The sequence below is a fragment of the Emys orbicularis genome, chromosome 1 (assembly GCF_028017835.1).
Source record: "Emys orbicularis isolate rEmyOrb1 chromosome 1, rEmyOrb1.hap1, whole genome shotgun sequence".
Lineage (NCBI taxonomy): Eukaryota > Metazoa > Chordata > Testudines > Emydidae > Emys > Emys orbicularis.
In genome coordinates, this window is record NC_088683.1 from 259,977,037 (window position 1) to 259,989,244 (window position 12,208).

Sequence of the window (12,208 nt, forward strand, 5' to 3'; positions counted from 1 at the left end):
TTACCATGACTAGCTAACACATGTTAGAAGTGAAACTGTCTTGGCTACACTATGATTTTAACATGTTAAAAATACATCTTTTATTTTCCTAGTGAAGACAAGGCCTTGGAAATAGCCATGTCTGGGGAGGAGGTGTGGACTGAAGTGTATGTTGTTTTGATTTGAGTGGCCTTGTTAGCAAAGCTGGACACCAAGAATAGGATGCACTAAGCCAGAGGTTTTTTTCCATGCAAGAGCAGGGTAAGGACCAGCCAGATCAGGGAGGATTCAATAGAAATTATGCTAAAAAATATAGAATTTAAAGGAGAGTTAAATCCTTCCTATAGGTTGTTCTAGCCATCCCATAGGATTCTATCGTTAAATTTGCCTAGGTGGGTTTAAAAAAAAAATGTAGAAAGATTGTCATTAAATTCTATAAGACTTTGCCATGGGGGTGTTACAATAAGGTGCCCCCATTTGAAAATTGGGCACATTGTATCTGATGGAAGGGGTTGGAGAGGGAACGACAATAACAGAAGCTTCCTTCCAACCCCAATCCCATTCTTCTGGGACAAGGTAGGTGGAAAAGTGGGAGGGCCACACCACCTGAAAGGTGCAGTGATTTAAACATCCTTCCAGGCCACTTCCTTAGGCAGGGCTGCTGTGGAGCCTGGTCATAAATTAAAGCAGCTTTCTGGTTGGCAGAACTCAACCTCCCTTGCAACACAGCTACCCCCATGGGAACATGGAGTAAAAAATGCCCCCATCCTGTCCCTGTGGAGGTAAATCAGGCTCCCCTGACCTTGGTACACTTAGCTCGCAGTTTGAATTAGTAATTACTTTGTTTTGCACGTATCTGTCACACATCATACGTTACTGTGGTGTTCTATCCGGTATTCTCTCACTGCAGGTACTTCAGGTTTTCCGGGTACGCCAGGGCCACGAGGTGATCCTGGTTTCAAAGGGAGTAAAGGTGAAGGTGGTCTACCAGGATTACCAGGAACCATAAAGCCAACGGACATGGAACATATGAAAGGCCAAAAGGGAGACCCAGGAGAAAAAGGTAAACTTTTATCTTTACATTTGGATAAGTACTGATCTTTATCTATTATGTATTAAAGGTGATGCTTAGTTAAAGGTGATGCTTACTGTTTGTCCTCTGTTACATCTTGGTTTTAGAAAGCCAGCTTTCAAAAATCAAAATCTAGGAGCTTCGCATAGCCAACTAAACATTTATCTCCAAGTTTATTCAACACTCCCTAGGGAAAGGTGTCATTCTGGTATACAGTGGCAAATTTAAAAGTTTTCTACTGGTTTGCGGGAAATCAGTGGTTCTACCAATCATTTTTTCTCATTTTAAGCACATCCTTAGGAGAAAAAAGTATCTCTTGAATCAGCAGAATCTCTCACAACAGAAGAAACATTTTAAGTGTGTCCACAGTAACCGCAATAGCTGGTCAGAAAATTTAAACCTTTATTCTTGAAAAATATTGAAACCTCAAAGTTGTTTTCCTTTCAAAGGTTTTGAAACAGACCCAATTTTTTGCTGTTTTTTTAATGCATTTTTTTTGTTAATTTTTTTATAAAAATCATTATCAAAATGATTATTGACATTTTTGGTTTTAACGCTAATCCATTTTTCGGTAAATTAAAACTTTCAGTGATCTTTTCAGTAACCTTTTCAGTTGGGTAAAAGGCACCATATTTTTTTTTAATAATGAAATCTTTCAACAATGTTCATTGAAAAAATTCAATTTCAAACTAAAGCCATTTTTCAACGCTTCTTGTTTTAAAAATTTCAGTAGCTACTCTCCAGCATCCTTATTAAGACTAATTTATTGTATGATGCTAACAAGAAGTGAATCAACTAACAAAATATAAAGGTAAAAAAATCTAATTCAGAGTGATCCTTTCGTCTGGGTTTCTCTATATGTGCTGCCTTCTCCGTTTCTCTCTCAAGGCTTGTCTTCACTACCCGCCCGGATCGGCGGGTAGAAATCGATCTCTCGGGGATCGATTTATCGCGTCTCGTCGGGACGTGATAATCGATCCCCAAATCGACGCGCGTACTCCATCAGCCCAGGTAGGAGTAAGCGCCGTCGACGGGGGAGCCGCAGCGGTCGATTTGCCGCTGTCCTCACAGCGGGGTAAGTCGGATCAGATACGTCGAATTCAGCTACGCTATTCCCGTAGCTGAATTTGCGTATATGAAATCGATCCCCCTCCCCCCGTAGTGTAGACGTAGCCTAAGATTGTCAGTTCCTTTGGAACTGTCTTCATTTTGTGTTTTGCAAAGGGAAATGGTGCACAGGATAGTGGCCATGGCTTAGAAGCAGAGGCACTACACTTATGTATGGACAATAGCATAAGGGGGCTCTTAGACGAAGGTCTAAAGTTAGGTAAATCAAGGTAGCAGGGGCTTTCACATTTGAGCCAACACAGAGGTCACTCAAGCAGCCTCTTGTTCACAGACAGATCCCACAGTTACCTGCTTAGAAGGCAAAATAGTCACCTCAGTCATTCATGTTGCAACCTGACACTGTCTGATGTCTCATTACACATTAACATAATTAATAATTATTAATCCTATTATAATAGGATACTAGCTTTCTACTAGATGTCTCAAATACATTTATCCATTCTGAATGTATTATGTTTCTTTTCATGCTCTTTTTCAAGATATATCTTGCCACATACATTACAAAAGAAACTGAATACTGTGATTGTGTGCACTAACAACAAAGCTGATTTTGGTTACATATACGTAGTTGGTGTGCTAGATAACTCTTACAATGTTACTGCACTACATCTGAAGTTTGAATTCATCCATTTCCTTGTTTAGTAGAGAGAAGTGACAACTGTGAAGATTCTCACAATGCAGGATTTGCCTATTACTTTACATGTGAGAGTAAAATTAACGAAAGAATTGAAAATTAGTTTTTTGGGGTTTTTTTGGTATCCAGGACAAGAAGGACCAATAGGAGAAAAGGGAAAAACAGGGGATTATGGTGTAGCAGGAATGCCAGGGAAGGATGGTGAACCTGGCTTCCCAGGACTTCCAGGTATGTTTGCAGCTTTTTATAAATGTAACTAGCACAGACTTTTGTAATCCTTGTTAACTAATGGAACTTGTAACACTTTTCATTGTTCGTAGGACGAAAAGGTGATCAAGGCCCTCCAGGATACCCAGGTGACCCAGGATTTCCAGGACAAAAAGGGTCAATTGGAGAAATGGGTTTGCCAGGTACCACATGGTGTGAACTTAGCTTGTTGAGATATCACCTTCACAAAGATATGTGTCAAAAGTGGCTGGTCAAAATAGTGAAGGAAACACAGATCTTAAAATATTTAGGGATAGATTGAGCCTTTAACCAATAGCTGTGTCTCCCCAGGAGAGATGCCCAGGAAGGAATTGTGACTGAGTCCTCCTCCTTACTTCAGAGGGGAATAACTTCCCTCAGCTGGTTGCAGGTTACATCCCACCTCATGCTGCCTCAGCTCTGCTGGCGTGCAGTTTGGAGTGGTGGGACAGTCCAGGCTCTACTCACTGATTACTTAGCACTGTGGCACACTACTCCTGTTCTCCTCCTCTGCCTGGAATCGAGGTGGAAAGGCTCCACATGGTGTAGGGAACTTATTGCCCCTTGTGCTCCTGTGTCTGGCCACATTCTGACCCTTGAACCCCTGAAGTTAAAAATAATTATTGTTAGTGCTCAGTTAAAGAAGATTTTCTTGTTAAACTATGTTATTTGCATAGATTGGATAACAGAGAGGATGCTGTACTTTCGCCACTGGTTTAAATATGGCCCAAGTCAGTAGTGACCAAGGCTATGTCTACGCTTATGGTGGAGTGGAGTGTACATACTTTGCACGCCCCTCTCACGTGGGTATAAATAGCAGTGTAGACAGTGAGGCACTGCTTAGGATATGTATGTACCCTACATAGCTCTCTACACACCAAAGCAATGCCTCCCCCATCTACACTGCTATTTTTAGCAGTGTAATGTCCCATGCTGGAGCCTTTCCTCATTGCAGTGAAAGACTCCTGCAGTGGGGAAAGGCTCCAGCAACTCCCCACTGCTGGAGTCTTTTCCCGCCACAGGGAACTGCCAGAGCCTTTCTCCGGCACAGGGAAAGACTCTGGTAGTAGTGAAAAGTTCTGGCATGAATGAAGCAGCAGGGAAAGACTCTGGCAGTTCCCTGCTGCTGGAGTCTTTCCCTGCTGCCAAAGCCTTTCACTGCCACATGTAACTACACACCACAGTGTGGATGCAGCCTGCTTTTCACTGTGATGTGTGGCTACATATACACTATGCTATGTGTTGCCACAAGGCCCAAAAGAAAGTGCCATCTGACTTTCATTCAGTGTCCTTTGTGAAAAGAGTTGGTTGTCTCAGTTCAGATTTTAGTGGATAAGTAGATGGCTACATCATACTCTGCACTATTGTTGGGAGTCTGAACAGAGAGACCAAGGACCCAAGGGACATGAAAACTTGAACCACCTTTCACCTCTAGAGGTGGCTCCTTCAGAAGATGGTTGTATTACATTGTTGTACAGTTGTAGATAGGATGTTGCACTGCCTCTGCCTGTGCTGTAATTGTTCTGTTATTAAATACAGGAGCTTATTTTTCAGCTCTGCCAACTGGGACACCTTTCTTGAGCACCACAGACATTTATTTTTCAAATGGGGAGTGGGGCAACCTGCCTTGTAATATCTTGTAATATCTTCAGGTCAAAACAGTCTGTAATCATACTTAAATGTGGTATTTTCCTGTATTTGTTGACAAAGCTAAAAGGGCATGCAAGCATAAACATGTTATCTATTTTGTACATTATAGCAAAGGTTGGCAGAATTCAATTTTTATTTTTTGATCATTTTGACAGGTAATATCGATGTTTATTTTTAAGCAGCTTTTTTTAGTTTTTTTATCCATTTAAATTTTCACAGTTGTGGGAAATTCTGGGGGTTCAGATAGTTGGAAGGGATCAGACAATAATTATTTAATGACAATCGACATTGAGTTTCAAAAATTTAAAGCTTTATAATTGTTAAAACACAAATTGTCAACATCACAGTCAAAATATACAAAGTAAATATCCGTAAATTGAACTCTCATAATTTCTGAAGCAGCATCTGTAAATTTCCATTATTACTAATGGAAATATTTTTTGTTTGTTTGAGTGTGTTTGGTGAAATCGACATTTATCTATTTTCCAAGAAAAATCTAATCCTTCCAATCCTAATTATAGCTTGAGGACGCGAAACGGATAAATCATTCCAATTCTTTTTCTCCCAAATCTCTGAACTTTTTATCTGATCCAAAACAAATTGTATATTTTAAAAAAAGCTAAGTTTGAAGAAGACAGTTTATCCAGAAAGTGTATCCAGAAAATTACATGATAGTTAAAATAAACAGCAAGATTAGCTATTTCAGTGGTCACATTAAACCAGATGTCGTTAGGACTAACTCGTATGCAGGAAATGAAGGTTGAATAACAATAGAGTGACAATAGAGATTTACCAAACCACTTGGCAAAATATTTAGGACCAGATTCTTAGTTGATATCTGTCAGTGTAGGTCCATTGAATTCAACTGAGGTTCTAAGCTGGCATAGATCAGTGTAGCTCCACTGACTTCTGGAGCTATGCCACCAGCTGAAAATCTGGTCTCCATGCCTTTGGTTTTCACTTCTACATCAATATTAAAACAAATCTCTTAAAATGAGTTCCCAAATTCTGCATTCAAATCTCAGATCTGTGTATGAGGACAAACACTTCAGCACAATTACTTGTTTCAGGATCACAGGTGTAGGATTTGCACATACAATTCAGGCAGCCAGTTTTGAAAATGTTATGTATCTTCGTTATAGATTTTGTCATAAAGTTGGAATGCATACAACTGTGACAGAAATGTGGTGTCCTAGTGACAGTCTCTATTTTTTTAAAATAGAGGAATGGGAGGAATGCATCTTAACAGGGAATCTTATCTCAGTTAAAATTGGCTATTTGTTAGTTTATACCTAACATATTTAAGAAAGCAAAGAAAAAAAGATTGGAGGCCAAAAAATCAGTAACATCAAGGCTGGCTAATTTGTCATCCAACTTCTGTTCTCATACATTATTTAGATTAATTTTAATTGTTAGTCAAAACTGGCCTTTGAGATAGAGCAAGAGAAAGAAAAGGGGGTTCACACTGCATGCTCTCTGGTTCTTATTGGCCCAGTTCTACATTTTCTCATATTTAGGAGCACATTATCACCTGAGTAGGCCAGTCGACCTCTCAGAGGCAGACTCTTTTAATTACTAAGTTGCTACTACACATGGTAGGTAACCTGGAAATCATTCTGGTTCCATTGATCAGATAGGTATATTACAAGTTGTATTTGTCAGTTGCTCTTTATGGAAACCTGAATATTTTTTTGCATTTGGTTGTGTGCATGGCTAAATCATAGGCACACTTCTGAACATTTATGTATAATAAAACAGGGGAAGTACCAAAACCAATTCACTTTCTTAGATGGCTAGGTTCTTGTTTATTTCTGTTTACTAGATAGTACAGCAATTCACTTGTTTTCTAGTTCTAACATCCACAGTCGTTTCAAGGTAACATCTCAATAACAGATTTTTGTCTTTATTGCTGGGGTGCTACAGATTTAATATACTTTTTATTTTATTGTTAGGAACATCTGGAGAAAAAGGTGTACCAGGTGTGCCAGGCTCACAAGGTATACCAGGGTACCCTGGATTACAAGGTGCAAAAGGAGACAAAGGAGAGTCAGGTATTCCAGGTGTTGGCATTCCAGGTTCTCCGGGTGAGAAGGTATTTACAATCTCAAAAATGAATTGTCTCATTTCTAATAAGTACCTCAAAAGATTCATTTGTGTTATTCTGTTAAATTTCTATTTTAACATCTGAGTGGAGAGAGAGAGAGAGAGAGAGAGAGAGAGAGTGTGTGTGTGTGTGTGTGTGTGTGTGTGTGTGTGTGTGTGAAAGAGAGGCCTGGTGGCTAGGGACATGGGAGTCCTGGGTTCAAGTCCCTGCTCTACTATGGACTTCCTGTATGACCTTGGGCAAGTCACTAACCTCTCTGTGTCTCAGTTCCACATCTATAAAATGGGTCTAAACTTGAGGTGGCTGGCAGTCTAGGTTCCAAAGCCAAAGAAACCAACAGAAGTCAACCCTCCCCAACCTTGGCATTGGAAACAGGAGATGATGATGGGGATATGTGTATGTGTGTGTTGTGACAAAGTTCCTCCTCTATCTTGGTGGGTCCTGCGCTTATTGGCGGATTTTCTTATAATAAATAATAATTAATGGAGATATCCCATCTCCTAGAACTGGAAGGGACCTTGAAAGGTCATCAAGTCCAGCCCCCTGCCTTCACTAGCAGGACCAAGTACTGATTTTGCCCCAGATCCCTAAGTGGCCCCCTCAAGGATTGAACTCACAACCCTGGGTTTAGCAGGCCAATGCTCAAACCACTGAGCTATCCCTCCCCCCGAGATTCACCATGTGGGTTGGGGAACAGCCCAGAGACCTTCACCTCTGGGAGAACCCACAGTCCAGGTCAATTGGGAGATTTGGGGGGAACCCGGGCCCGCCCTCTACTCCGGGTTCCAGCCCAGGGCCCTGTGGACTGCAGCTGTCTATAGTGCCTCCTGTAACAGCTGCATGACAGCTACAACTCCCTGGGCTACTTCCCCATGGCCTCCTCCAAACACCTTCCTTATTCTCACCACAGGACCTTCCTCCTGGTGCCTGATAACGCTTGTGCTCCTCAGTCATCCAGCAGCACACCCTCTCAGTCTCAGCTCCTTGCGCCTCTTGCTCCCAGCTCCTCACACTCGCACCACAAACTGAAGTGAGCTCCTTTTTAAAGCCCAGGTGCCCTGCTTAGCCTGCCTTAATTGATTCTAGCAGCTTCTTCTTAATTGGCTCCAGGTGTCCTAATTAGCCTGCCTGCCTTAACTGGTTCTAGCAGGTTCCTGATTACTCTAGTGCAGCCCCTGGTCTGGTCACTCAGGGAACAGAAAACTACTCATCCAGTGACCAGTATATTTGCCCTCTACCAGACTCCTGTACCCCACTGGTCTGGGTCTGTCACAGTGTGTGTATGGAGGGCCTCATATACTCCATGGCACAATGGTACCAAATTTTGCGGCAGTGTTGATTTAGTCTATCTCCATAAAATAAAATAATTTACATCACTGAAAATGAAAGAAACGAACTCTTAAAAAATGACTGAGAAGATGCAAAACACATTACAGAAGCTCCCTGACTTACGCAAGTGTTCCATTCCGGAACGCCTTGCGTAAGTCGAATTTTGTATAAGTCGGAAGCGTATCTCTGACAATCACGCAAAAAAAAAAAAAAAAAAAAAAGATTGCGGAACTTACAGAACTTTTTCTGTAAGTGCGGATTTCTGTAAGTTAGGTTTGCGTAACCGAGGAGCGGCTATATACTAAAACATATCCTGATTTCCCTTCCTTACAGGCATTTGAGGAGATTAAATACATTAAAAGATTGTGAGCTGTTCAGATAATTTAGTAATGGGCACCATATACGTGCCATAGATAAACTTAATTCACACTCCACATATTCTGAAAGGGGCTCTGTTGTTGGTTCACAAGACTTTTTGAAGGCAAATATTTAGAGTATCCTTTGAACTTTGGAGTAAAAATTATAAAATTAAACCCTGTGTATTTAATAGCAAACAAAGAATTTTGATAATCTGGACTTTGACGGTGACTAAATGCATGGGCAATAAAGAAGTTATGTGGGTAACTTATAAAAAATTGCAATCTTTATCACTGGAAGAAAAAAAAGATAAAAGGCCCCCAATGAAGTGTATAAGAAGGCTTCTAGTCATCTGTGCACTACATAAATAGAATGAATTAAGATAATTGTGTGTTTGTGAGCCTACAGGTTTCACTTAATTTAATCCTAAATAAAGAGGATGAAATTCTTTAATACGATGGTGGATATAATGGGGGGAAATTATGTAATATTGCAGAACATGATATGCCATTTTACCACATCTTAAGTGTGTGGCTTTTATTGTTTGCTTTTTTTTCCCCATAGGGAGAACAAGGAAGACCAGGTGTTCCAGGCTTCCCTGGTGAAAAAGGTGAAAAGGGTAGCACAGGAATTGCAGGAATGCCTGGTCATCCAGGTCCCAAAGGATTACCTGGCATTGCAGGATATCCAGGCAAGTCCTAAAAACATTTAATGTAAAACTAACAAGAACAAATGTACAGTCAGTGAATCAAATCCTCTTGCTTTCTTTAGGCAGTCCAGGTACCCAGGGAGAAAAGGGTGAAAAAGGACTCTCTGGTTTGGATGGCATTCCAGGTTTAAAAGGAGAAGCAGGTAAAGAATCCACTTCATTTTTAAAAAGCACCATTTCAAGTGTGCTTTCTACTCTAAAAAGTGACTGAACACTTCTGTATTTATCTGGGCTTCTGTATTTATTTTGTCTCAAACCTTTAGGGCCTGATCTCCACTATGTTACATTGGTGTAATGTCACTGGGGTAAAACTAGTATGCTACAGTCAAAGTGGAGAGTCAGGCTATATAGGGTGATTGTATGAATTCTCATGGCCCAGTTCTCTCTCTGCAGGACGTAAGCACCTCATATTCAATGGGTGATACTGAGGGAGAAGACTCAAGCTTTTACTGGAGTTTCTTATAATTTAGTCTTAGCTGGGTTCACAACTATTACTATAAGAAACTAAAACAGGGATCAGCAGCCTTTGGCATGTGGCCCGTCAGGGAAATCTGGTGGCGGGTCGGGATGGTTTGTTTACCTGCAGCGTCCACAGGTTTGGCCGATCGCAGCTCCCACTGGCCACGTTTCGCCGTTCCAGGCCAATGGGGGCTGCGGGAAATGGCGGCCAGCACATCCCTTGGCCCATGCCACTTCCCACAGCCCCCCATTGGCCTGGAACAGCGAACCGCGGCCATTGGGAGCTGCGATTGACCGAACCTGCGGACGCTGCAGGTGAACAAACCATCCCGGCCCGCCAGCGGATTTCCCTGATGGGCCGCATATCAAAGGTTGCTGATCCCTGAACTAAAAGGACTGATTCTTCTTTGATACTGGTGTAATTCAGGAGTAACAACAGTGAAGGCAGTGGAGTTCTGCCAATGTAATACCTATGTAAAGTGAGAGCAGAATCAAGTCTATAATGAATAACTGCTGTTTGACTTCAATGGAAGCAGCATCATAACCTACGTTTCCATTGAGAGAAAGATGTGTAAAAATCTGATGGCTGGATTATAAAATGGCAATGAATGATTTTTCAGGTGAGCATGGTTCTCAAGGTCCCTCTGGTGTCCCTGGACAGAAAGGTGAACAAGGTTATGATGGAATTCCAGGTTCGCCTGGAGCAAAGGGTGACCCAGGTAAGCATCATGCCAGGTTACCTTTCTTTTGTGTTAAAATGTACATATATGTCAGATATTTATTATAGAAATGCACAGGAGGTGTCTGATTGCACAGTCAAATAAGATGGAGGACCATGTAGTTTTTAAGTACTTACATTGGGAGGATTATATACTGAAGTTTGTATAATGCCTTGCAAACTACTATAAAGCTGGTAATTTGGACAGAAAGTTTCTTAGTAAATTGGTAGGTCTGGTCTCAATACTGACATTTTTCCCCTAAGAAATTTGCAACAATAATCTTTGTTTGAAATATTTCAGTAAAACAAATTGTTGATTTTTCATGACAGAAGTTTAGAACTGATTTGTAATGAAAACTTTTACTTAAAAACCAAAATGACATTTTATGTCTATTTGAAAACCAAAATATGTAAACAACATTTAGTCTATACGAAACAAAAAAATTGTTTCAAAATTTCTGTGGGAAAAACACATTTTTTTCATCAGAATCAAGAATATCTCCTCTTAACTCCCATTGACATACATTGACAAGGACTGCAGCATCAGACCCCTAAAGTGGGCATGGATATTTAAATCCAACAGAACGTTATATTCTTCACATGAGCATTCCTGAAAAGGTATAAATTGGAGGGGAAAGAACCATGTGTACAGTTAGTGCAGTTTGGACCAAATCTTGAGATCCTTACTCAAAATTTCAATAAAGTCAAAAGGGGTTTGCCTGAATAAGGACCTCACAATTTGGCTCTTTATGACTTAAAAATGAACATTCAAACAAAAAAAAAAAGACTGAGCACCCTGCACCAACCACCATCAACAAATTATACCTAAACTAAACAGCATTAGTTAGCCCTCACACTAAATAATCTTCTCTTAGTTCATGTAGCACTAGGGCGTCCTGAACCAGCTTTGATGGAGATGAGTGCCTTTAGTTAGTTGCATTGTGCATCAGTGTTAGCTTGATAGAAAAACTGTTGCAAAATCTGGCAGTATTTTAAAGATTTGCTGTTTAGGAAATCTTTTCCCATAACCAATTTGCTGTGAAATATTGGAGCTGGCTCATCCTTTCTTCATTATTGGTACGGTGGTGGCACATAGGGGCCTCATTCACAGATAGTCCCCATTGTGCTAGACACAGTGAAATACATAACAGAAAGACAGTCCCTGCCCAGAAAAGCTTGTGCATAAACCATTCATTTTGAAGTGCTGGTGTCTGTTTTTGTAATAAATATTAATTATGCATTAAATGTAACTACTGTCTTGTCTTACTTTTGCTGCTGTCACTTGTAGGTATTCCAGGTAGAGGGCTTCCAGGATTTCCTGGTGCAAAAGGAGATAAAGGTAATATAAAATAAACAAAGTTTTTAAAACTTAATTCTGTAGTTCAAACACATGTGCAACTGCATTCTCTTATGCGCTCCACTATTTAAACCTGGAAGCAAAAACTCTGAGGTGTCAATTTCTAATTTCTATTACAGTAGCAGCATCTTAGACATGAATTAGATATGCCCTAAATAGGTAAATATTCTTAGTGAGGAATTTACTGCAAACTGTGTTGTGGTGAGATAATGCAAATAACTCCTTTATTTGTATTGTGAGGAGTGCTTTTGAATTTGAAGTCCTTCTGTTTCCATACTAATTTTGTAAAAATCGAAGTCTAGCTATTTTTCCTTTCTTTTACCATTTTATTTTATTTTATTGTACATATTTTCACAGCCAATAAAATACATTGAGTGAGCAATGAAAGTTCTAAAATAAGCTTTAAATTACCTATTTATACAAACTTGGAAAAAAATTCATGTTTTAAATGTCGATCTTGGTAAAT

At 40.2% G+C, this 12,208-nt stretch overlaps 1 protein-coding gene across 1 annotated transcript in view; it reads left to right on the forward strand.

The window, feature by feature from the left end:
- COL4A1 (collagen type IV alpha 1 chain) overlaps positions 1–12,208 on the forward strand; it is a 106,741-nt gene that overhangs the window by 65,769 nt on the left and 28,764 nt on the right. Inside the window, exons 33-40 of the mRNA XM_065423596.1 lie at positions 890–1,042; positions 2,943–3,041; positions 3,134–3,223; positions 6,662–6,801; positions 9,064–9,194; positions 9,275–9,351; positions 10,288–10,386; positions 11,674–11,724. Coding sequence (XP_065279668.1) covers positions 890–1,042; positions 2,943–3,041; positions 3,134–3,223; positions 6,662–6,801; positions 9,064–9,194; positions 9,275–9,351; positions 10,288–10,386; positions 11,674–11,724 — 840 coding nt within the window. The remainder of the gene's footprint in view (positions 1–889; positions 1,043–2,942; positions 3,042–3,133; positions 3,224–6,661; positions 6,802–9,063; positions 9,195–9,274; positions 9,352–10,287; positions 10,387–11,673; positions 11,725–12,208) is intronic.